This window comes from Taudactylus pleione, unplaced genomic scaffold (genome assembly GCF_031769625.1).
Source record: "Taudactylus pleione unplaced genomic scaffold, aTauple2 ptg000755l, whole genome shotgun sequence".
Classification (NCBI taxonomy): Eukaryota; Metazoa; Chordata; class Amphibia; order Anura; family Myobatrachidae; genus Taudactylus; species Taudactylus pleione.
In genome coordinates, this window is record NW_028285157.1 from 751,757 (window position 1) to 776,740 (window position 24,984).

Below are 24,984 nucleotides of genomic sequence, written 5' to 3' on the forward strand. Positions count from 1 at the left end.
GCACAAGAAAAGTGCATGTCCTTTTGTTACGAGATGGACGGAGTTTGCAGACTGTTACGTTATCTCTATTATGATGTATGAATCGCAGACCTGGCTATGAGACAGATGGAACATGAGGTACGTTGGTGAGTGAGGACACATTGCACAATACACTCACTGTGGGACATTAACTCCATAAAACCTGCACTGAAATTGCTAGTGGAAAATTTTTCTAAATTCCTAAAAACACATTTCTGGACAGTGGTCATCAGTGTTCAGCAGGACACAGTCTGAGAATTATGCTTTAAATTGTTATATCATCTACCTGGATAAGACAATATCTTTGAAAGTCACCTTACTTTCTATTGTGGAACTTTAACAGATTTCAGGCTTGTATGCATGGAGCCATAACAATCTCTGCCCATACATTTAGCACCTATAATCATAGCTGCTACATTAGGTGTATATGGTGATCCAGATTTATATGTCACTAGTTATCATTTATTACAGTGTTTAATGGCTCTTTTTTGATGTTTAGTGTGTTTAGACACATTTTTTGATATGTATATGTACATTTGTTACATTGACCAATGATGTCTGTTTCATATTATTAAACTTGCATTTTTATTCAAGTATCTTTAATGATTTATTATTTAACATTAATATATACAGGGCCGTAGCTAGGGTAGTGCTTCCGGTGCCATCGCACAGGGCACCGCAGGCAGGGGGTGCTGTTTGGGCCTATCAAATGTCTGTTTATTATCATTCTCACTTGTAGCTTCCTCTTATTTCATCCCCAGCATCTCCTGGCCTCCCCTAACTCTTCCCTGGCCCTTCCCCATGATGCCATTCCCCTTTTTTGGGTGCATTATGTCCCTTTGAAAAATGAGGGGGGCGCCAATGCTCTTTATGGCACAGGGCACTTCACTTTAAGTTTTACAGCATAGACTAGAGCTACAAAAATTCAGATCACCAATATTATAACTATAACTGGTAAACGCTAATTAATGTAGGTGTATAGCATTTGTACTGTTTTAGTAACTAATAAATAGTTTGTTTAACCATACTAGTGTGCATAGTCATTGATTTTTTGATCTGTTACAAAAAAGGCACATACGGATTAACACCATAATTACGCAAATACGTTGAGCGCCTGGTAATTTCAAATAAATACATGATAAAGCAACATGTTTAAACTTATACTGCCGACACAGTTACAATAAATTTAACTAACATTAGTTCTGTGTCGGCATAGTGTGCTCAACATTACACTACGGGCAAACGGATTGTCGACATTGTGAATGTCAAAGTTAACCACCTCTCGTGATAAACTACAAAAGTTATTATCTTCTTTATGGAAATGAAAATGGGGCCAATGCACAGTTACGGGTGTAGTAGGTATTACTGGCAAGGGTGAAAATCCTGATCGTCCCTAAGGTAAGTATCGCTAACCTAATTCCGCCCCTAACCCTAACCCTCCCTTTGGGGTGCCTAACCCTAACCTTGCCCCCAAGTGCCTAACCCTAATCCCCCCTCTAAGTGCCTAAACCTAACCCCCCCTTCCCCGCCGCCTAAATCTAAGTCCCCCGGTGAGGTGCCTAACCCCCTAGCCTAACCCTAACCTTCCCAGGGGGTGCCTATCCCTAAGACCCCCCCTGGAGCCCTAAACCTAACCCTCCCCCCCACGGCTGTCTGCCCCGGCGCCCGGCATCACTTCGATTGGGATGCAGGGCATCAGTCTTCCGGCATCTGGTTAATGACAGGCGTCTACATTTAGATGCCTGTCATTAGTACCACGTCGGGGTTAGAACGTCTGGAAGCCGGCGGTCGGGATTTAGACCGTCGGCTTCCAAACTACATCCCACAGTTACATATAATTTAATTTTGTGGACGTTTGGCACTGTACATGCTCCGCAACCAATTGTGTGTGTGAAACTATGGGGGATTCTGAGTCATACGCAATTCAATCGCACTATCACTTATTTATTTTATTTATTTATTATCAGTTATTTATATAGCGCACACATATTCCGCAGCACTTGCAACGATATGGGCATAACATGTTGGTAATGAGGCATCTGCTCTTAGGCTAAAACTGGGTAAACACCGATAGTTATATTGGCCGATCAATTGATTGACCAATATATTGTGTGCCTGTCGGTCAGTGTGTACCAATGATATGTCTGTGAACGACTCTCTGCACCAACGCCGTTTCGATCTCTCCTGGATCTTTCTCCAGTAGAGATTGAAACGGTGTTGTTGCAGAGTCGAGGGATCCTTTCAGGACTTATAAAGGGACTTTATCACTATTACGGATTGAAGGTATGCATGACTCCTTATAACAGGTTTTCAAAGTCAGGACCTTTTTTCACCCATTAAGGGGAGTCATTTTTGCATACTTTTTTTCTTGCATCTTTTCTTGCATCTTCCTACTCCTATTGTGATTTGGACTCTGCTTATGGACTTCATTTATCAGTTCCTGTTTTAAGTGTTTTACACAATTTTTATCCATTTTTGTATTTAATAAAAACTGTTTACATCACCTCAACTACGGGATTTATTACATCGGTAAACTTATTCCTCAGAGAGAGGGTTTACTAGATCTGTCAAAAAAATCTGTTTCTAACATTATTTCAAAACAATACAAGCAATATAACTGAGTATCTGAAATAAAACTGAAATTAGCCACTGTACACAAATTAATCAACAGAATTCAAAATATATTGCCAAAAAGTCCAAGACATCAACAAGTTTTTCCAACATAAAAATGTATGCATGGCACAAAGTTGAGAAAAATATTTGGCAAAATCCTGTGTGTGCAGGAAATTATATAAGAAATGAACAGTATAGAAATCATATCAGTGAAGCGAACAAAAGAAAATGATCCAAGGTGGCAATAAAAATGGCAAACTAACTATATCAATGGATTATACTATAGAGGGGGTGGGGGGAGACAAGTGAGTAAGGGCAACAATACACCACCAAGTTCCATGGCTATCTATAAGCCCAAAACACCCAACGTAGAAAAGATTGGAACCCTTACATATACAGTATCAGTAGAAAGAATTACTAGGAATCCAGGATTATATGGAAACATTCAGTAAGGATCGCTATTGCGATCACAGAGGTGATTACGCACGCAGTCTCACTGTGAAAATATGCTAATAATTACAATCCAAATGCCGTTGCAGTCTAACATAAGGACGCCCACTTTACCTTACACACATCTGTAATACTTAGCAACTCTGCATAACATCGAGTACATTCAGAGCCTCACGCACACTTGCAAAAGGTCTGACCTTACTCAGAAATTGCTAACCTCATCACACGCAGTGAAAGCCCAAGCACTGGCATGCCTGCGTTTTGCCGACCACCCCCCATCACCACCCCCCAAAAGGTCACTTCCTGTCAGTCACCCTGCCATGGGTCTCGGCGTAGTCACTTCAATCGCAGTGTCGTTTGCATATGCATGCGCACAATGCAACAATCGCCCGATTTAGTGCATTATCGCAGTTGCGATTATTAATCAATCAGGCCCCATATGTTTATAGAGACACCGATTGATAGACTCAAACATTTTTAGAATTGCAGTTTGCAAATTGCTAATCAAAAATTCTTTATAGAAAAAAGAAAAGAAAAAAAAAAGCGTTTGACATAAAACTATTGTACTTTCATCTCTATACCTGGAAAGTTTGACAAGTGAAGCTGTGTTTTACAGTGTAAACATACTTAAGAACCACATTCCAAATATGATATACTTTTGTATAGAGAGCAGTTCAGATTACTTGGACTCTGAACTGCTCCGAACTTCAAGGATCTGAGTCAATATGAGCCGCAGCTCGTATCTCCCTGTCTGCCTCAGATCCCTACCCAAGTCAACACCTCTAGATCCCGCCAGCAACCCTGTACCAAGGACACCGACACCGCCCCTGCGTTGCCAACACCACCGGCACCCCTGGACTGCCAACACTGCAACCATCCCAAACTACTGACACCACCAGCACTCCCACAATAAGGACACCCCTGCCACCCCCACATGGCCGATACCACCACCACCCCTGCACTGCTGATACCACCTGCACCCCCACACTGCCGACACCGCTGGCACTGAGGACAATGCCAGCACTGTCTGTTGCAGTAAGTGCACCATTGGTGTATACAACCAGCACTGTATCCAACCCACACTGTATTTGACCTGCATTGCAACCCGCACTGTATCCGATGCGCGCTGTATCCGACCCGCACTGTATGCGATCCTCACTGTATCTGACCCACACTGTATGTGACCCGTACTGTGTCTAACCCACACTGTATCCCCGCACTTTATGCGGCCCGCACTGTATCCTGCACTGTATCCAACCCGCAGGTACGGAACGCTGTTTTTTTGGTTGGGAAGATTTTGGGGAACTGCTCAACAAAAAAGCTGATTGATCACATTAATAATTTGCAAAACATTTTTAAACATAAATAACTGGCATGTATTGAGTGGAAATTACTAAAAATTAATGTTATTGAGGTTAGTAATACTCCACAAACAAAAAAGGCCCAAATTATGTGATTTTAGCTTTTTTTTGTCATTTTTTGTAAAAATTCCAAGACCAAAAGCAGTCACTGCATTTTGGCAAAACCAAAACCGTCCAACAAATTAAAAGCAAAACCAACACCAGCAAAATTGGTCCGGCGCACATATCTACTTTTATACAATCCCAGAAATTAAGGTGAAATGAGGCATTATCTCTGTTACGGTTCTTAAACAATGTTTCACCAGCTACAAATTTCTTTATCAGAGATATACACTGATCAGCCATAACATTGAAACCACTAAAGATGAAGTGAATAATATTGATCATCTTGTTACAATGGCACCTGTCAAGGTGTGGGATATATTAGGCATCAAGTGATCAGTCAGTTATTAAAGTTGATGTGCTGGAAGCAGGAACAATGGACAAGTGTAAGGATCTGAGCGACTTTGACAAGGGCCAAATTGTGATAGCTAGACAACTGGGTCAGAGCATTTCCAAAACAGCAGGTCTTGTGGTGTGTTCCTGGTATGCACCTAGCAAAAGTGGTTCAAGGAAGGACAACCGGTTCATGGGGGTATACAATCGGGAAACCGGCTGCCTTAATACCGTCAGCCGGCTTCCCGACTGTCATATACCGGCGAGGGTGAAATGCCGGGCGTCAGATGTAGATGTAGACACCTGTCATTTCCCCGATGCCGGGAGACAGGCGCCCGGCATCCCGATCGAAGGGATGCCGGGCGCTGCGAGCGGACAGCCGTGGGGGGGAGGGTTAGGTTTAGGGCACCCGGAAGGGACAGGGTTAGGCACCCCCCCGGGATGGTTAGGCTAGGGGGAGGGAGGGTGTCTACCGGGGGGAGGTTAGGCACCCCCCCGGGGGACTTTAGGTTTAGGTAGCGGGGAAGGGGAGTGTTATGGTTAGGCACTTAGAGGGGGGATTAGGGATAGGCACCCCTAAGGAGGGTTAGGTTAGTTTATACTTACCTTAGCAACGATCGGGATTTCCAGTGATGTCGGGCTTCCGCTGCCGGGAACTCTACTTTTGTCAGCCAGGCGCTGCCGGGAATCGAACCGGCGGTTGGCGGTACTTCATACCGATTCCTTCATGGGCGCCCAAGGCTCATTGATGTGCTCGGGTAGTGAAGGCTAGTCTGTCTGATCCAATCCAACAGAAGAGCTGCTGTTGCACAAAATGCAGCTTACTGGCTATGGGGTTGCATAATCGCAGACCGGTCAGAGAGCCCATGCTGTCCCTTGTCTACTGTAGAATTGTCTACAATTGGCATATGAGTGTCAAAACTGGACCATGGAGCAATGTTTGAAGGTGGTCTGGTCTGATGAACCATGTTTTCTTTTACATCATGTGGACGTCCAGGTGTGTGTGAATCGTTTATCTGGAGAAGATGGTAACAGGATGCACTATGGGAAGAAGGCAAGCTGTGGAGGCAGTGTGATGCTCTAGGCAAAGTTCTGCTTTGAAACTTTGGATCCTGGCATTAATGTTTGACATGTGCCACCTATCATTGTTGCAGACCAAGTAAACCCCTGCATCACAATGTAATCCCTGATGGCAGTGGCCTAATGCACACTGCAAACATTGTTCAGGAATGGTTTGGGGATCATGACAAAGAGCTCAAGGTGTTGCCTTTGCCTTCAAATTCCACAGATCTCAATCCGATTGAGCATCTGTGGGATGGACTGCAAAAACAAGTCCAAATCATGGAGGCCCCACCTCACAATTTACAGGACATAAAGGATCTGCTATTAACGTCTTGGTGCCAGATACCACAGGACACCTTCAGTAGTCTTGTGGAGACCATGCCTCAATAGTGCAGCACAAGGGTGACCTACACAATATTAGGTAGGCGGTTTTAATGTTATTTCAATAAACACAGGAGAAAAAAGAAAAAAAGGGTCTATAACTTGGTGCACTTATCCCCTATAAACAAACAAAAATATATTTATCCATGTAATGATGAATTTAAATAAAATATAACTTTTATTGTATATCTTTAAAATAATGGCAAAATATTAAAATGATGTTGTGCCTAACAAATAATACATACAATGATATTATTAAAATTATTTTCCACTAAGGAAAAAGTGCCCTCACATTACCAGCAAATAATTTCTTATAAGGGTTGTTCTACCATTTATTGACTTATTAGGAGATATTTAATTGATTCTCACAGTCTGGTAGATGAAGGGTTATTACCATTTATGTGAATGTATCATATATCTGTGTACATTATAAACTGACATTTAGTATCACTATCTTGATTATCCTGATTATTAGGTGGATTTTATTTCCAACTCACTGTAGTAAGTTCAGGATTTATAATTGTTGCTGTGTAGTTAATGATCCCAGACACTGTCTAATAATTCAGATACACTGTGTCTATGTTAATTCTAACATTGCAGAAAATCCTGCAGTAATGGTGATATCACGGGATCATATAATAGATAAAGTGAAACCCTTATGTCAGTGAAACCTGGGAGTATGAATATTCAAACAGCAAATATGTGTGGAAGATCCTAAAGATCACTGTGCAGCTACATTTTTGCACATAGTGAAATGTGATCTTTTAAATCAGAATGATGGACACTTAGCACTTCTCAATGTCTGTGATGCAGCTGCATCAGTGACCAATGCATATGGTGTTAGTTGATTAACCCATTCAGGGTACAGTAATCAGCTTCCCTTTGTTGTTTCACCATATATGCCATTGAATTATGCAGGAATTGTTTTATAAGATTAGTATTATTAATTAAGCAGGCTATTTCAGCCATTATTTTGCAGATAATTGCAAGTCATTTCACTGTTTAGTGGTTAATATTTATACATATATCTCATGTACATTACTGATTGATCAGCTTACTGTGGTATCTGTGGGTGGGGAGATCCTGTAATAGTCTGCTTCCATTTGCATAGACATACACTCGTGGTGCTCAGAACTGCCTGCTGATATAAATGCCTGCTATGATGTCTGCAGGGAGATTCTATGTAAGCCTGCTACCGTTTACACATAGAAACATTCACATACACTTTTTACATATATAGAAACATGCTGAGGTACAGAGGGCACATGTGCCGATGTACGTTTCGCTCAATTGCTTTTTCAAAGCAAACAGATTTCCAGGAAGACCGGGACTTTTAAACCTCCTCCATCCAATCAGGTAAGTAAACATGGATGTTTGAATTCCTCCTCTTCTGAATTAACCCTTTCAGGGGGATGAGTACTTGGCATATGAATATTTCAGTACTTAGTACTTATTTTGATTTTATGTAAGTTCCACAATAATTTGATGCTTGGTAATTAATTTGATTTTATGTGAATCCATAACTATGTAAATGAATTATTAATTGATTTATGAAAATCATCAATTAATAATATATTAGTTTATTTATTTTTAAAGATATTAATTATTGGTATAACAATATTACCATTTGTATCGATAGGACTAATCTATGATATTGGTACTGATCATTTTAAATAAATGTTATGGCTGATCCTGTATAAGCTCAATTATTAATACCCCTTTCACACTGAAAATTAAAATCCAGAGTAATTCGCTTTTACCAAGTAATTTGCTAAACAACCCTGGTTTTTTGCAATTAAGTCCCTGGTGGACCCTTTCATACAGGGAAAAAATCCAGGTTGTTTAGCAAATTACCAGGTTATACCCCTTTTCCACCTAAATTCCGGGTCTGACCCGGAGTTGGAACAAAGTTCCTATCCGGATCAGACCCGGAATTTTGCCGGCGCTGACTCGGGATATTCCCGAGTCAGCGCCGCTCACACCGCAGTCGGGTCTGCATAGACCCGGCTTTTGCGGAGTGAAAGTGGACGATTGGAGATGAAGTCATCTCCAAGCGCCACTGAAGCCGGACCAATCGGCCGGCTAGCAGCGCACTCCAGGTCTTCGTGCTGTTCCCATAGCAGGGGTTCACGGGCTATGCCCGTGTTAAACCCTGCTAGTTACCTGGGTTGGATTGCCGGGTCACTCGACCCGGCGATCCAACCCTCTGCCCTTTTACACCAGGGAGCTGCCCGGGTTAACCCTTCAAAAACCCGGGTTTTAGCTCTGGTGTAAAAGGGGTATAAATGTGAATTACCCAGGATTTTCATTTTCCTGTGTGCAAGGGGTATAAGACAGAAAATGGCAAAAAACCTGGCATTCAAAATGCCAGGAAAAAGTTTTTTTTTTTGACAATTTCTGTCTGAAAGCGGTATTAGCAGAGTGACAATATATAGTTTTTTATAAAATTTTTGTAGTGCTTGATAGTGAGGTATATATGGAGCTTTCAGGGGTCTATTTACTAAGCAGTGTTAGGAGAAAGAGTGAAAAGTGATAAGAAAGTGATAAGGTGCCAAATCAGCTCCCAACTGTCACTTTTCAAACACAGCCTGTGAGATGACAGTTGGGAGCTGATTGGCTGGCACCTTATCACTTTCTTATAATTTTTCACTCTGTCTCCTAACACTGCTTAGTAAATAGACCCCTCAGTCTTCCGAGGTTTAATAACATGGATCGGGATCATCAGAGCGCAGGACACTATTACACAAGAATCTAATTCTATACTTGTTAGATTTAAGATAATGCAGTAAATCACTAGTAGCATTCGCAGTGTAAGTCATTGCATAATGTCAGACTTACACATCCATATAAAGGGGATACTGAGTCGCACACAAATTTATGGACAGCCACAGAAGTCAGATTTACTACCTTATACTAATGCAAGAGACCCTTCAGCTAACGTGATTTTTCATGCATCTGTAAGCCAGTGCAAGGTACTGTAATTATCTAAACTTAGCATGCATACATATCATTTTTATATAAAAAAATAAATAAAAATATAATATATATATATATATATTTATTGGACACATTTCAAATAAATCTAAAACTAGACACAAATATAAAACACAAAGTGCATTGAACCATTAGATTAATAAGTCCAAATAATTGTACATAGATTTGGTATTAATATTAAAGCAAATAATATACAGATTTTAAATCAATATGTGTATTTATAAAACATGCCTAATGCCTCATGAAAAGAGGCATCAATCAAGAGTCCCATGTTTAATATTCTAAAGAAGAGAATAATTAGAGTGTTCCTAGGGTGCCTGAAGCTTAGCAAAAAGCCTGATCATCAGGCTAAACATTCTGCACATTCAGCCACAGGTTTTGTGGTCAAGGCCCACAAATTAGTTTTGCAAATGAATTGATATGTACTGTATATATAAAAATAGATAATTTTAGTTGGTGTTTGGTATCTACATATAAGCTTTATAAAATAGTGTAATTCAAACCTACTTATAGATACATTTATATAATACAAATAACACTATAAGGTTATCAACCAAAAGTCAACAACTAGCATGAAGAGATTTATAAAGGGTTCTGAATCCAATATGTGATTACAAACCTACTACAATAAAACAATAAACTATAGTAAGTTAAGTTGTAGCACAGGTGAAAGATTTCTTTTAAGGTGTTTTAGATATAATTAAATAAAATCATTAAGGCCTTGAGGTGACATTGTGTCCACAGAGAAGATCCAGAACGCCTCTCTTTTGTACATTAAATTGAATCTGTCACCTCTTTTAGGTGTAGGGGTAATGTGCTCAATACCCTGCACATTCAATACACTGACATCATTATTATGTTGGAGCACAACACACTGGGTAAGAACCTAACATTGAGACTCCATGAAGTTTTCCAACATATTGCACTCCACATTAACGTGTAATTATATATACAAAAAAATAAAACTGCCAATTAATGAAACTTGTAATATGACAAACAGTACCAAATGATGTTGACATGAAATTCATTACTCCGATGATGACTGATTCTTAAAAATGTGGGTGCTAGTCTGTTTCTCTGCTAGCTTTCTTAAAGATTAACTTTGGATGGTCCCCAATGTTGTATTCATTTTCAACAAGTAGAATATACTTTTAATTTGGTTTGAACAAGCACTAAACTTATGAGAAAGGGTGGTGGTTCTTGAAACCACCACCACCACCACCAACAACATTGTGTTTAGGTACCTTCATATGTTTAGGTTTCAAAAGGCTATCTTTATGAGCAGGATGTACTAACCTTGCAGTGTATATCCCACCAGTCACCGCAAAATGACTAATCACATATGTACTAACATATGCGATTAGTATCGCAAAGGACAACTCTTGCGATAAGAGCTGCCCTTTGGGAAGCAGCCGACGCTGGGTCTCCACCCCCTCCTAGCCCCTGGATCTTCCTGCTGGTGACCCGTGCAGGAAGTCCTGGGCTCCTCCTCCTCCTCCCTGCACCCAGAAGATTAGGAGGATAAAGAAGCGGGGGACCCAGGAGGAGCACGGGCCGGCAACCAGGAGACTGAGGTAAGTGGGGGTAATTGCTGGGCGACTGCATTGAAGATAGGGCCGCCGGGGCTTAATACATATGAAAATGCGGTAAGAACCCCGAAAACGGGGTCTTTATCGCATTTTTCCTTTAGTACATCCCGCCCTATATCTTTGTTTAACCTCACTTAGAGGTTAAACAGTCAGTATCTCATTTGGGTATCCTTGTTAATTAATGGCCCTTTGAAATGTTATCTTCCAAGATTTTTTTATGACAATTTGAATAGTTCAACAATTTATTACAGTCTACATCATTTCTGAATGTCATAGTTTGTAATTGATAATCACTTACAGACAGGCAGGGCAATATACACATAGTTCATATGGGAGGTGTGAAGTATATGTAGAAAGACACAAAGGGGCATATTCAATTCGGTGCTAGAACAGCAAAAAATCTCGCACCTGTGGGGTTTTCCCTGCATTTGCAGAATTTTTGCTTTTAGGTGCAAGGTCTTTTAATTTTATGTGCACCTGGAGTTGTTTTTTTTAGCACCTCCAGAGCATGACCATATTTTTAGGAAAAATGGTCAGGAAATGCTCTGGGACCTCGGCGGCACCCCTCCTAAAACTAAATAATCAATTAGTATGTAATTAGCTTAACTAGTGAGTAAATACTCACCTTCTGAAGTGCTGTCTTCTCCCTCCAGAGTCGGGAGAGTGTAAGTATGTTGTCTGAGTGTGTCTAGTAATGTGTAAGTATGTGTAAATATGTGTGTTTGTGTAAGTAATTGTATGTGTGAGTGTCTATGTGACCCCTGGGTGTGTGTGAGCCCTCCCTGGAGGCAGCTGCAGGGAGAACTACATCTCCCAGTAGCCACCTGCCCTCCAAGCAGCACCCTAGTCTTCCAGCAGCCCCCTCAACTCCCAACAGCCCCCTATGTAGTGCAAAGATGGAGGTGAGATGACCGGGAGCCATGGAGACCACTGGAGATCAGTGACGTTGCGGTGAGGTCAATGGCTGGGTAGGCACACATGGAGATGGGATTGAGTGCTGGGAGAATGTCTCCCCCCTACTCATTGTAACCCTCTCCTCACTACACTATGCCTCAGCATCCATTGATTCTCCTACCTGCATCACTGTGTCTTGCATCTGCTGACTGAGCTCTGATCTCTAAACACTGCAGTGCACTTCCATACTCAGAGGCATGCCTCTATTATCTCTCTTTCTGTGCAGCTTAATGCCCGTGGTGTGGCCCTGCCCACAGCTCTGCAAGCAGTGTCTGACTATACAGAAGCAGGGCTGAGCTGTTGCTGCCTCATCTCTTGTCTCCCTGCAGTCCCAGTAAGCTCCACAAGGCTGGTGATTCTAACTATTAATATGATTACAATAAACAAAGTAGATGTTTATAAGTTATAAATATCTTCTCTGTAATATTCTAATCATTTTTACATCACATCTCAGGAGTATGACAGAGGAGGCTCTGCTTCCCCTGCCTACCCTGACTGCATGTTCTGTCGGAGACCAATGACCAGTAAGTAGGATTTTTTTTTTCTCACATCGCAGGGTTCTCAGTGCTGAAAACCCTGCGTGCAACTTTTTCAAATTTAATACCATGGGTATCGGGAGCATGCATGTCCGCTGTATTCCACAATTAGGCGTGAGATTTTTTTGCGGAGAAACCCTTGCTCCGAATTGTATATATCCCAAGGAAGATGGTAATAGTTGACAGTGACTTAGGGGCATATTATTCAATGATCAGGTTTTAGTAATTTCTAATCACCACTACTTGCAGCAATAGGGGAAAAGAGAAAGAGGGGGAGAGACAGAGATGGAAGGGTGAGAGAGGGAGAGGAAGGGGGAGAACGGGGTGGGGAGACGGAATAAGAGAGTGCAAACAGAAAGAGATGAGTGTAAGACAGTAAAAGTGAGGAGAAAAAAAATAGACAGCAACAGAGCGAATGATGGGCCCATAATACTAGTATAAATATATTTCTGTGTATAATAAAATTAGGCAGCCTTTGTTGAGGCTAGTCACTCACCATTAAATTTAAACTGTACTTTATCTTTTGAAAACAATCAATAAATTCTGCTTCTGAAACTGCTGATTTTCCTTTGGATAGAGAGAAGAGCAGGAGAAATTTTATAGGTATCTTTGTTTTCACCTTATTCATTATCAAATCAGTGACTTGCTTGATCATTTATCACTTTTTTGTACTTCACTCACCTCTTTTTTTCTTTTTATCCGAATTGATTTTTTCTACAAAAATCTCAATGTCAGCAAGTGTATGATTTAAAACTTCCTGATGTGAAATAAAATGTATATAAGTAACTATTCATGTTATAGTAACTTCTAAGCAATCACTAACCAATAATTCTGGGACTATCAATTTGCCATCTTTAAGGTAAAATCAAGATCTCTATAACGTTTTGTGTAATCATCACACTGCAAAACTGTATCTGTGTACATACTGTACAATACTCAGCACTCTATTCTTAAGCTGGGTACACACTCAGACAATGTTGGTACGATTTGGCCAATTTAGACAAATCTTAACAACATATTGTGCATATCGTGCAGTGTGTATGCATGATATGCGTGTTCCCATGGTTGCATACAACGTCGCCAGGTTTGATGTGTTGCACATCAAACCTGGCAATATTGCTGCGGCTCGATTCATGTTAATTAAGGACGGAACGAGGGATCATTCCAGCATTCAATACATCATTCTAATATATAACCAAGATCCGATATGTCGCCCTATCGGGTTGACATATCAGCTTGGTACACATCGCTCAGTTTGTACCCAGCTTTATATTGTTTGTAAGAAGAAAATAGAGGTATGCATCATGCTGACTGTATTACTTTTGCAATACAAATGTGTTTTGCTGTAAATCCCATTCTGATGGTCAATATAATAATGGGAAAACGCCATGATTTTATTACAGAAGATCTTTCACATTTCTCATCCTAAATACAATCATGTAGCACAATAAAACGCTCCCATACGTATGTGGATGAACTTGTAAAGAGTTCTAAACCTATGGATTACAACAAAATACAATTGGTTCAGTGACAGTTATGATTTCTCCCATTGCTTTTTCTGATGGTAGACAATAGTACCGAGTACTGGCACTTTTTTTTCGAGAAAGAGGAAGTACTGTACATCTCCTGCCATTGCTAGTATGATTTAACACTGCTGTCTGGAACTTGTATCAACATACTCCTTTGTTCCATCTATTTTATAGACACAACCTTCTGCCAGAGTGCTAGTACCTAATTTTATAGTAGCAGTACCCTTTTTCAGATTAAAAAAACACTGATTGATCCCTAATTTCCTGTTCTGCATAATTGTATTTTATTAAAGGCCAGTTGAGGTCATATACTATAACTTACATCTTACACCTGTGGAGTTCAGGACCACAATTTAGAAGGTACAGCTCTTTTACAAAAGAAAATGTGTTTACAAACTCATGTGCTGGGCAGGGCTGTAGTGAGGGTGTTCCAGTGGAGCATGAGCTCCGGACGCAAAAATGGTCAGAGGGTGCCACCCAGGGTTCCGGAATTCATGGGGCACTGCACAGTATGACGCCCATCTGTTATTTTTATCTTGGTTTGTTTGCTCTATGTCCTAAATAAGCTATGGATCTGAGATCCGTTTCTACATTTCATGCTCCCTTAAGCTGCCCAGATTGCCTCCCTTCCGGCCCTCCCTCCTTCGTGATCATCTTCTGTCCCCTCCCCTTTCCTGTCAGATTGATTACATTCACTTCTCACCTCTTTAAGTCCCTCCCCTCTCTACCCTGTGATCGGCTCTTTGCCCCTGTCCACTCCTTTCTTATTGGCTTCCCTCACCACCCCTCTCCTCTCCTTTCTTATTGGCCTCTGTCACTTCACCTCTATGATGGCACTTTTCTCTCCCCTCTCCTCTTTGATCCCATCCCTCCTTCTCTGCTCACTCTGTGCTTCAATGGGCTTAATAGTTACACATCTGAGGTAAAATCCTAAACTTCAATTATAAGGTATGAGTTTAAAAAAAGTCACTGCTTTGCTATATAAAGTAATGGAGGTGTTCCCATGCATGACCACAAAGTGTTATTTGAAAGGTCTTTTAAAAAATATTAGGAGACCTGAAATAATAATAATAGTGGTAGATAGAACATGATTAGTAGTACTCACATTAATATTGGAGCTATGTATTTTTGCGAAGTAGGAGCATAGCTGAGAAAGGAGATTCCCATAGGTGTTCCCACTCTAGTGAAAGTTGCTTATGGCAGTAATTGCAGTAATAAGCTGTGCATCCTGGTAAATTTCACTCTAGCACAGGAGTGCTGATAGAGGGTTCCAATCAGATCCCTTTCAGTACCCCCGCGACACGTGCGCCCTTCTGCGCATGGTTCTCGGTCATAAACCCTGAAGTCCCTCCATCACTAAGGGTTGCTCTTACCAACAGAACGGTCCTTTACGGTGATAGTTGTGCATACCAGCGTTACCAATGCCGGCATGCATGCGATGAACAGCGGAATGCATCGCATCGTGAGTGTGATGCGTCATACATCCAGCCATAGGTGCTATAAATCAATAAAGCAGTTTCAAAGGAGCTACCCCTTAATATCAGATAATATCACCAAAGCATTCTATTCCTCCAATGGCAGGCTGGTCATACCCCACTGGCACAGTTCAGAACAGGGAGTGTGGGGGGGCGCTCTGACATGCACTTCGTTCGGGCGCCATGGTTCCACACTACTCCTCTGGTGCTGGGACTTGAAATATGAATAACTGTCTTAGCAAAAAATGGATGAATAGCAAAGGACTACGGTTTAATTTCTTAAAGTGCCTTGTTCCCTAGTGATCGGTCCATTAACCCACGTGTAAGGTCTATATATACTGTATATACATAGCAGAAGGAGAAAGTTCTAATCACCATTTTCAAAATTGTAATATTATTGTTACAGGTGTGGATATTTTTGGGGATTTTTTTAAATCTCCTTCAGTAAAATAAAATTTTTTTTTTTCCATATATAACCATACAGTGGGAGGCCAGTTTATTATATGTCAGATGATTATCTGGTCAATTAATTCACGTGACTTATTAGAGGATGTTCAGCTGATTTGTTAGTCATATTTATGTATGCCATCTTGACAGGGCGGGATTAAAGGGGGGGCAACAGGGACAGTTGTCCTGGGGCCCCCACATCTAGAGCGCCCTCACATCTGGGGGGCCCCCACACAGCAGCTGCACCAGAGCAAGCTAGGGCAGTGGTGGATCCAGGGGGGGCGATCAGGGTGAACATCCCCCGTAACACACAGCCGCAGCCCCGCCTACCTACTGATTCTGCATTGAGTTGGCAGGAGCAGTGCAGCTCTCTCGGGTAGGCAGAGTAGAGGCCAGGCACGGACAAGCTGCCTGGCCACGTCAGCCACATACATACAGGCAGGCACTGAACTCAGCTTAGCCAGCTGTCAGACTGAGGCACCCGGCCGGCCAGGGTAGGAGGAGAGGCATAGTTTTTGTAGGTTATCTTTTACTGGTAAGATTCTGAACAGTAAAAGATAAGCTACAAATCCCATGAGGCATTGCAGCAGGATAAGCAGTCAGCAAACACTTGGATGCTTAGCACTGGGCGATGTGTCATGTGTGTCTCCTGTTTGAGCCATGTAATAAATCATCAGATGCAGGGAAGCTTCTAAGAAAGCCAATTAAAGTATAGGACACAAATTTGTGACACTGGGATATATTTCCCACATAATTAGGTCTCATGTTAGTATTTTATACACTGCTACAGGTATCTAGAGTAGACTTTCTGTACAAAGCAGCCATTTTAGAAAACCATGCTTGGGTTTTATCAAGCATGACATAAACCAATACTGACCAAAATTGGGTGATGGGCAAAAAATATATAAGGGGTGTGCCAGTGATGGGCATAAAATTTATATGGGTGAGGGAAGGGGATGATGGGCATAATATAAATAGGGGGGAGGAGAGGGAGTGATGTGTATATAATATATAAAGGGTGAGGGAAAGGAGTGATGGGTATATAATATATAAAGGATTAAGAGAGGGAGTGATGGGCATAAAATATATAAAGGGTTACGGGAAAGGAGTGATGTGCATATAATATATAAAGGGTGAGGAGAGGGAGTGATGGGCATATAATATATAAAGGATGAGGAGAGGGAGTGATGGGCATATATATAAAGGGTGAGGGGAGGGAGTGATGGGCATATAATATATAAAGGATTAGGAGAGGGAGTGATGGGCATAAAATATATAAAGGGTGAGGAAAAGGAGTGATGGGCATATAATATATAAAGGGTGAGGAAAAGGAGTGATGGGCATATAATATATAAAGGATTAGGAGAGGGAGTGATGGGCATAAAATATATAAAAAATTAGGGAAAGGAGTGATGGGCATATAATATATAAAGGGTGAGGGAAAGGAGTGATGGGCATATAATATATAAAGGGTGAGGGTTAGGAGTGATGGGCATATAATATATAGGGGTGTTTTTTATTCAAATAAAATCCTAGACGGAGCGGACATCTTTAGTGGAGGCTCCGGCATCTTTACCCCTAAGAGGTCTACTTTCTGCCCCCTTGTATGACCCCAGATACCACAGCATACCGAGCCTCCCTTGCTGGGACCCTCTGCCAATGAGGAGACGCAATCCCGGAGTTGGGAGGTGCGTGGTAGCTGGCCCCGGGTACTGTGGCCTAGTCCCTGCTCACAAGCCGGGGACTCAATTTACTTCAACTCCCGCCTCCCTTGCCGCGTGTACCGGAGTCGGATATTCCCCTCCACCGCCACATGTATTTTACCTGTGGCTGCCTCTTGACCCCTCACCACGCCGCTCAATTGCGGGGGAGGACGCCGCCGCTCCCTTCTGCTGGTGCAACGCGGCCCTGACCTCCTGCCCTCCACACTTCTCTGGTGAAGAGAGTCAGCGGGTGACACCCAGGCAGTGCTGACTCCTTGGACACCTGTGGATGCCTAAGAGTGGACCTGCACGCAATCTGGTGGCCTGTATTTCCTCTGCAGACAAACTGCCTGGACACACAGTGAGTGACCCTGCCTCCAGCATCACATATTTAACCCTGTACTGGTCAGGACACAGCAACCTTTACTCGGTTCCACTCTTCACTGTATATACACTTTTACCTAGTCTGCTGGGTCCCTCTATTACTCTCCCAAGTGACTATGTTCATATGTACTGCAATTATTACTAATTAGTCTTCTGTACCTAGCCTAGGCTATTGAATTACAAGGCTTCTATTTCCATATCTGTGGATCTGACTCCCTCTAGTGGTGAAGAGGAGTAACTTCACTATGTAAACTACTGATTTCTAACGTCTGCTCCATGCTTACTATGTGACAATATCCTCAGGGGAATGTAACCATTTCTGTCCACTCATTCATGATGATATATTAAAGTGTAATATCCATTTCTGTCTCTTCCTAATGGGAAAACCAAAAAAAGATACACAGAAAAAGGACCCCAGGACGCCACGCCCTAATCCATCCCAAACAAATCTCCGTTCATATCTTTCTATTTCTTAGTTGGCTGATTCTTCTACATTGACCTTGGATTCGATCCCACCAACTCCGACTAATGTGGCTCAATCCCCCTCGCCCAGTGGCTTTCAAGTTCAGATGTCACAACAACGGAGCAAAATTACAGAAGTCCTGACTCATGTCCGCTCACTCCCCTCTAAGCAAGACATCCAGGATCTAGAGTCCAGAATCCAAGACTTGTTCCAATCCCAGATTTTTATAGTGCAGGAAGACGTCAAACAGATGGGATCCCGAGTAGTGGTCCTCGAGGATGAAAAGGATGCAGTAAACGACCAATTGTCAAACCTACACACCTTGGTCTCTCAGCAGTCCTCTAGCATGCAGATCCTCCAGTCTAAACTCGACGACCTTGATAACAGAGGGCGTAGAAACAATATTCGAGTCAGAGGTCTTCCTGAGGATGTCCCACCTTCTGGCCTGCTCGACGCCTTGAATAAAATCTTTGGAAAGTTACTCGAACTTGACCCCAGTGAACCCATCAAGTTTGACCGGGTACATAGAGCACTGCATCCTAGGGGCCTGGCGTCTGAATACCCAAGAGATGTTATATGTAGACTTCATTATTTTTCACAAAAAGAGGATATTGTTTGCAAAATCCGTACCCTAGAGGGAGTGGAGTTTAACGTAACAAATCTGCAAATATTTCCAGACCTCTCCTGGCGTACCCTTCAACAACGTCGACTGGTGAAGCCCTTGACAGAATCTGTTCAAAAACATTACCTCAAATACAGATGGGGTTTTCCTTTTTCTCTTCAAGTATCTCATGCTGGAAAGCTTATATCTCTGCAAACACCATTAGATCTACCGAATATTTGTTCATCTTTGGGCCTAGATGCTGTTGCCCTCCCGGACTGGCAGGCCTTTCTGTTACCATCTCCAACCACTCAGGGTCGGCCCAAGAGAGATCAATGGCATACCATACAGAAACAACAGAAGAAACCAAAATGGAATGAATCTACCACTGACACTGATCCCACCTGAAGCTAGATCATCATATTACTCAGCCCAACTTATTTACTACTGTATTTCTAATGTTGAAATTAATTTTATACGTATATACGAATATCATAGTTGAGGTTTGTTTATATCTAAGACTGTCTATTTGTGTATTCGAGCATCACTGTTTCTTTTCCCTTCCCCTGGAAGAAGTTTGGAATTGGTTTTCCCTTATATTTTCCCTTTTATTGGAAAATATTATTGTTAAATGTTTATATCTTCATATAATGTCGGAGCGGTATATATTCTTTTAGAATTTTTATTTTAATGTATATATTTTTTTTCAAATAGGATGTTTGTGTTACTACCCCCCTGTGTGCCCCTTGCCGCTAATTTTTTCCCGAGAAATGGGAGCCCTGGAGGCACTGTCTTTGTCTGGTAGCATTTTTTTTGTGCTCTATATTACCACATTTTTGTTTATGTATGTGACTGATTTATACTACTGCTATTATATGTCCCCCTTCTCTCCTCTTGTTCTATTTCCTCTTTTTTTCATTTCTCTTTTTTCTATTTTTTATTTTCTGCTGCTTCAATCTAAGTGCCTTGTGATACACAATTTATATTCTAGTCCTCATTCCCCATGGCTGCTCCATTTCGTATAGTATCTATTAATGCAAGAGGATTGAACGTCCCTGAGAAATGAGCCAAAGCACTTCGATCATTCAACTGTGAAGGTGCAGACATGGTGCTTGTACAGGAGACCCACTTTCGTCACTCTTCTACCCCTATGAAGCTAAGTAATCACTGGTACCCTACTGCATTATATTCCAATTTTTCCTTGTCTAAATCTAAAGGTGTTGCCATTTTGTTTGCTAGACTTTTGCCAATTGTGAACCCGGTAGTACACTGTCTGGAGGAGGGGAGGGGTTTATTGGTTAAATGTTCCATTTTCAACCATCTTTTTACTTTTTTCAATATTTACGCCCCTAATCATGGTCAACCTTCCTTCCTCGAGAGGGTTCTGTACAGGGTGGATGATCTTCAACAGCGGACTGATAGTTGGCGGCGATTTTAATTGGGCCCTTGATCCCTCTCAAGATACGTCAACCAGTTCCTCCTCATCCCATATCGATCACTGAGAAAGGTGAGATGCTTATTACATGCTCACCAGCTGTCTAATATCTGGAGGCTGTATCATCCCTCTGACAGGGACTACTCCCATTACTCTAGCTGCCACCAATCCTACTCTAGAATTGACTATATACTTATTAGCCACCGCCATCTCCTTCTGGTCAAGGCTACTTCGATTGGTGTTACTACATGGTCAGATCACGCCCTATTAGTGTTGACCTTTCTCTTGTCTCCTCTAGTCCTACTTTTAGGTTGTGGCATTTTAATGAATCACTGCTGACTGATGACTATTGTAGAGCATAGCTTTTAGAGGTATTAGACGTCTATATTGAGTTTAATGATAATTCTGATACCTCTAATCTTACCATATGGGAGGCGCATAAATGTGTCTTAAGGGGAAAATGTATACAATTGGGCTCTTTTCTAAAGAAACAACGTCTCGGCCAAATAGACTCCCTTTTGAAAAAAATTCATCAATTGGAATCTGTTCATAAATCCTCCCTATCCCCTGATGTTTTTATAGAACTAACTCAAACTCGCTCTGCTTTAAATAAACTTTTATTGGAGAAAGTTAGATACTCTTTCTGGAAGTGTAGATTTCCACTGGGGTAATAAACCTGGGAAAATGTTGGTACATGCTCTTAGGACCCAAAGAATGTGTTTGTTTGTCTCTTCTGTCAAAGACTTAGGAGGCCAAACTCTTCATGATACCGAATCAATAGCGGGAGCCTTTTGTTTGTACTACTCCTCACTTTATAATTTACCAGCCTCTGTGGCATTCCCCGATGCCGACAGGAAGTGTCGAACTATCGAAACTTATCTTTCCAAAGTAGGTTTTCCTAAACTCGATGTTCTGGTCAGAGATGAGTTAGAGACACCATTTACCCTACTGAAACTGGAGGAAGTTATCAAGACCACCCCTTCTGGTAAGAGCCCTGGCCCTGATGACTTTACTATTAATTACTACAAAGCTTTCCGAGACAAATTAGCCCCCTTGCTCCTAAAAGCTTTTAACAATATTTTAGACAATTCACCTTTTCTAAACAATCTATGGAGGCCCATATCACAGTAATTCCTAAAGATGGTAAGGACCCCTTTCTTTGCCCCAGCTACCGACCAATTTCCCTTCTTAATGTTTCTCGCAAATAGACTAAAACATTCCCTACCTTCTCTCATTCATAGTGATCAGGTGGGGTTTGTACCGGGACGCGAAGCCAGAGATAATACCTCCAAGCTTATAGCTCTTATCCACCATATATCCTCAATGGACACCCCAGCAATTCTGCTGTCTACCGACGCTGAAAAGGCATTCGATCGTGTTGATTGGGATTTTATGTCAGGGGTTCTGAGGCAATTGGGATTAGGTCCTGTTTGTCTACAACGTATTCTTGCATTATATAGGTCTCCATCTGCAAAAGTCAGAATTAACGGCTCCCTTTCAAATTCTTTTCCCATAAAGAATGGAACCAGACAGGGATGCCCATTGTCTCCCCTGATTTTTGTGCTTTCTATGGAAGCTCTGGCACAATCTATATTTAGATATATCAGGTTTCAGAGTAGGCAGAGAGGAATATAAATTGGCTCTATTTGCCGACGATTTATTGGCCACAATTACGAACCCTATAGTTTCACTCCCAAATTTATTAGAAGAGTTTAAGACCTTTCTAATTTTAAAATTAACTATTCGAAATCTGTTGCTTTAAATATCACTGCCCCTTCCCAGATGGTAGCTGGTCTCAAATCTTCATTACCCTTTGCCTGGCATACAACTCATTTAAAATATCTTGGTGTTACCCTAACTAGAAACCTTGCACACCTATTTGAATCTAATTGTGTCCCTTTATTAGCCAAACTCCATTCAGATTTACAAATATGGAAAACCAAACCTTTTTCGTGGTTTGGAAGACTAGGTGTGTTAAAGATGAACTTTTTACCTAGTATCCTATACGTCCTGCAAACTCTAACGATCAAACTATCACCTAAGTGGATACTAGATGTCCAAACTTTAATTAGAGATTTCATTTGGAAGGGATGTAGACCCCTTTTGAAATTAGACCTGATGTCCCGTCACAAGGATAGAGGCGGTATTTGCCTTCCAAATATTAAAAGATACCATCAAGCATCCCTCCTACACCACATTTTAGAATGGACTAGATCTGACTCCCCTAAACAATGGATACGTATAGAACAACAAGAACTTGTAATCCCCCTATAAATAGCTCCGTGGCTTCCTGCCCTCCCCAATCACGCATCCCACTATTGGTCCTACATTCTCATGTTGGAAGACCATGAGGAGATCCCCTTCAATATCTGCACCTAACTCCCCTCTAACACTGTTCCTCTATAATGATAGTTTCCCTCTGGGGATGGACCATATTGCCTTCCATTCTTGGATGAGGGAAGGCCTCTTTAGGGTCGGACATTTGTTTAGTGATGGTAATGTATTATCTTTTGCAGAGATATGTGAGCGATGGAAGCTGCAGGCAAATGAATATTGGCACTATTTTCAGGTTTGCCAGTTTTACAGTCCTTGGGAACACCTCAAACTCTGAATAGGGTTTATACTCCATTTGAGCGCCTTTGTGCAGGTCCCACGCCACCCACCCATACTATTTCATTACTTTATAGCTCTCTTTCCTCAGATTCTGGCATCTCCCTCCCCAGCTTCACTGACAAATGGAATCGTGACCTTGATTCCAGTCTAGACGAAACTCAATGGAGAAAAATATTTACACTAGCACATGCTTGCTCCAAGAGTACCTCCATTGTGGAGAGTCAGTACAAACTCATTTCGAGATGGTACAGATGCCCAGATACCCTTTCTAAAATGGGGATTGGTGTATCTAATATATGTTGGCGCTGCTCGAACGCCCCAGGTAACCCTTTCCATATCTGGTGGAAATCCCCACTTCTTCGGCCCTTTTGGTCAGAAGTGATTCGCCTTTCAGCTTTAATTCTTGGTGAACCAGTTCCTACAGATCCCCTGTTCTGGTTATTCCATTTGTCGTCCGGGACCCTCTCGAGGTACAAGAGGTCTTTATTATGTTACTTGAATAATGCAGCAAAGGCTGTTAGCACGGTGAGATGGCGTTCCTCCTCTCCTCCCACGGTTGCTGATTGGTTCACGAGATTGGACTTGTATATGGAAATGGATGATTTGATAACCTTTGCTGATGGCGATTGCGAATCCTTTAGGGATACTTGGTCCTGCTGGATGGACTTTAAGGACTCTGTGTCCTATAGAACCATTCTCTCTAGCTAACCTACACCTGTATAAGTTTTAGCTATCTCCTGCCTAGGCCTTATGTGACCTAACGGTGCCAATATACACATTTAAAAATTGTAGCAGCCTCATTTTTGATTTATACTCCAATCATGCAGCAACTCTTTTTCTTTTCTCTCTTCTTTCTTATATTCCTCCCTTTTTTCTCTCTTTGGATGCTTTTGTATCTTCCCCTCCCCCCTTTTACCTATTTGTTTTGTCTTTCCCCAAAATATTATAGTCTCTAATTAATGTTCCAATATTTAATATCTTTATTTTCGATTATAGAGGTTTCTTTTTCTTTTATTATGATCAGGACTCTTGTTTTTTCTAGGATTTGATCGAAATTTTATTTTGCAAGTTCATTCCAGATTGGTAATTTGGAAATTGTTTTTTCTTTTGTTTGTATTGATTTATGTCTGTATTGACTTGGTATTATTCAATAAAACAATTTGCTATAATATATAGTGGTGAGGGGAAGGAGCAATGGGCATAAAGTATATAGGAGTGAGGAAAGGGAGTGATGGGCATAAAATATATAAGGGTGAAGGGAAGGAGCAATGGGCATAAAGTATATAGGGGTGAGGAGAGGGAGTGATGGGCATAACATATATAAAGGGTGATGGGAGTGAGTGATGGGCATAACATATAGGGGGTGAGAGGAGGGGGTGATGGGCATAAAATACATATTTGATTATTTAGTCACTACATTGTAGAGACAAGGGGGGAGATAAGAGGGCGAGCTGCCTAATGGAGCTGCTGGGGAGAGGGGGCAGAGTGCTTAGAACGGGTCATAAAGACAACGGGATAGAGATGGAAAATTGTAAAGAAAGGGAAATAAAAAAATTAGTAAAAAGATAAATAATGATGTGAGGTCACTGTCTGAAGGTGGGAGGAGCCAAGACTGGTAGTGGGAGGAGAATGGAGTAAAGAGGGGCGGGGTCAGGATTAATTCTTAAACCGCCCCCCCTAAAAGAAAAGTCTGGATCTGCCCCTGGGCTAGGGATGGCCATCGACCATTGATGATTCAAAATCATCAATGGGTTATGGCCGATGTTTTTGACATAGATGGGGGAGAACCAGATGATTTCCCTCCATTGATGTAAAAGCATAATTGAATGTTTGATTTACATTTTTTTTTACCAAGTGCCAGGACATGGGGCATAGCTCCGCCCCCGGCACCCACGAAGCCCACGCCCCCATATTCTAATTGGCCTACGGGCAAGTCAGTCA

General features: G+C 41.6%; 1 protein-coding gene across 1 annotated transcript in view; it reads right to left on the bottom strand.

Moving 5' to 3' along the window:
- EPS8L3 (EPS8 signaling adaptor L3) overlaps window positions 1–24,984 on the bottom strand; it is a 166,183-nt gene that overhangs the window by 38,666 nt on the left and 102,533 nt on the right. Inside the window, exons 10-11 of the mRNA XM_088457304.1 lie at window positions 13,075–13,150; window positions 12,890–12,960 (exon numbers count right to left, since the gene is read on the bottom strand). Coding sequence (XP_088313430.1) covers window positions 12,890–12,960; window positions 13,075–13,150 — 147 coding nt within the window. The remainder of the gene's footprint in view (window positions 1–12,889; window positions 12,961–13,074; window positions 13,151–24,984) is intronic.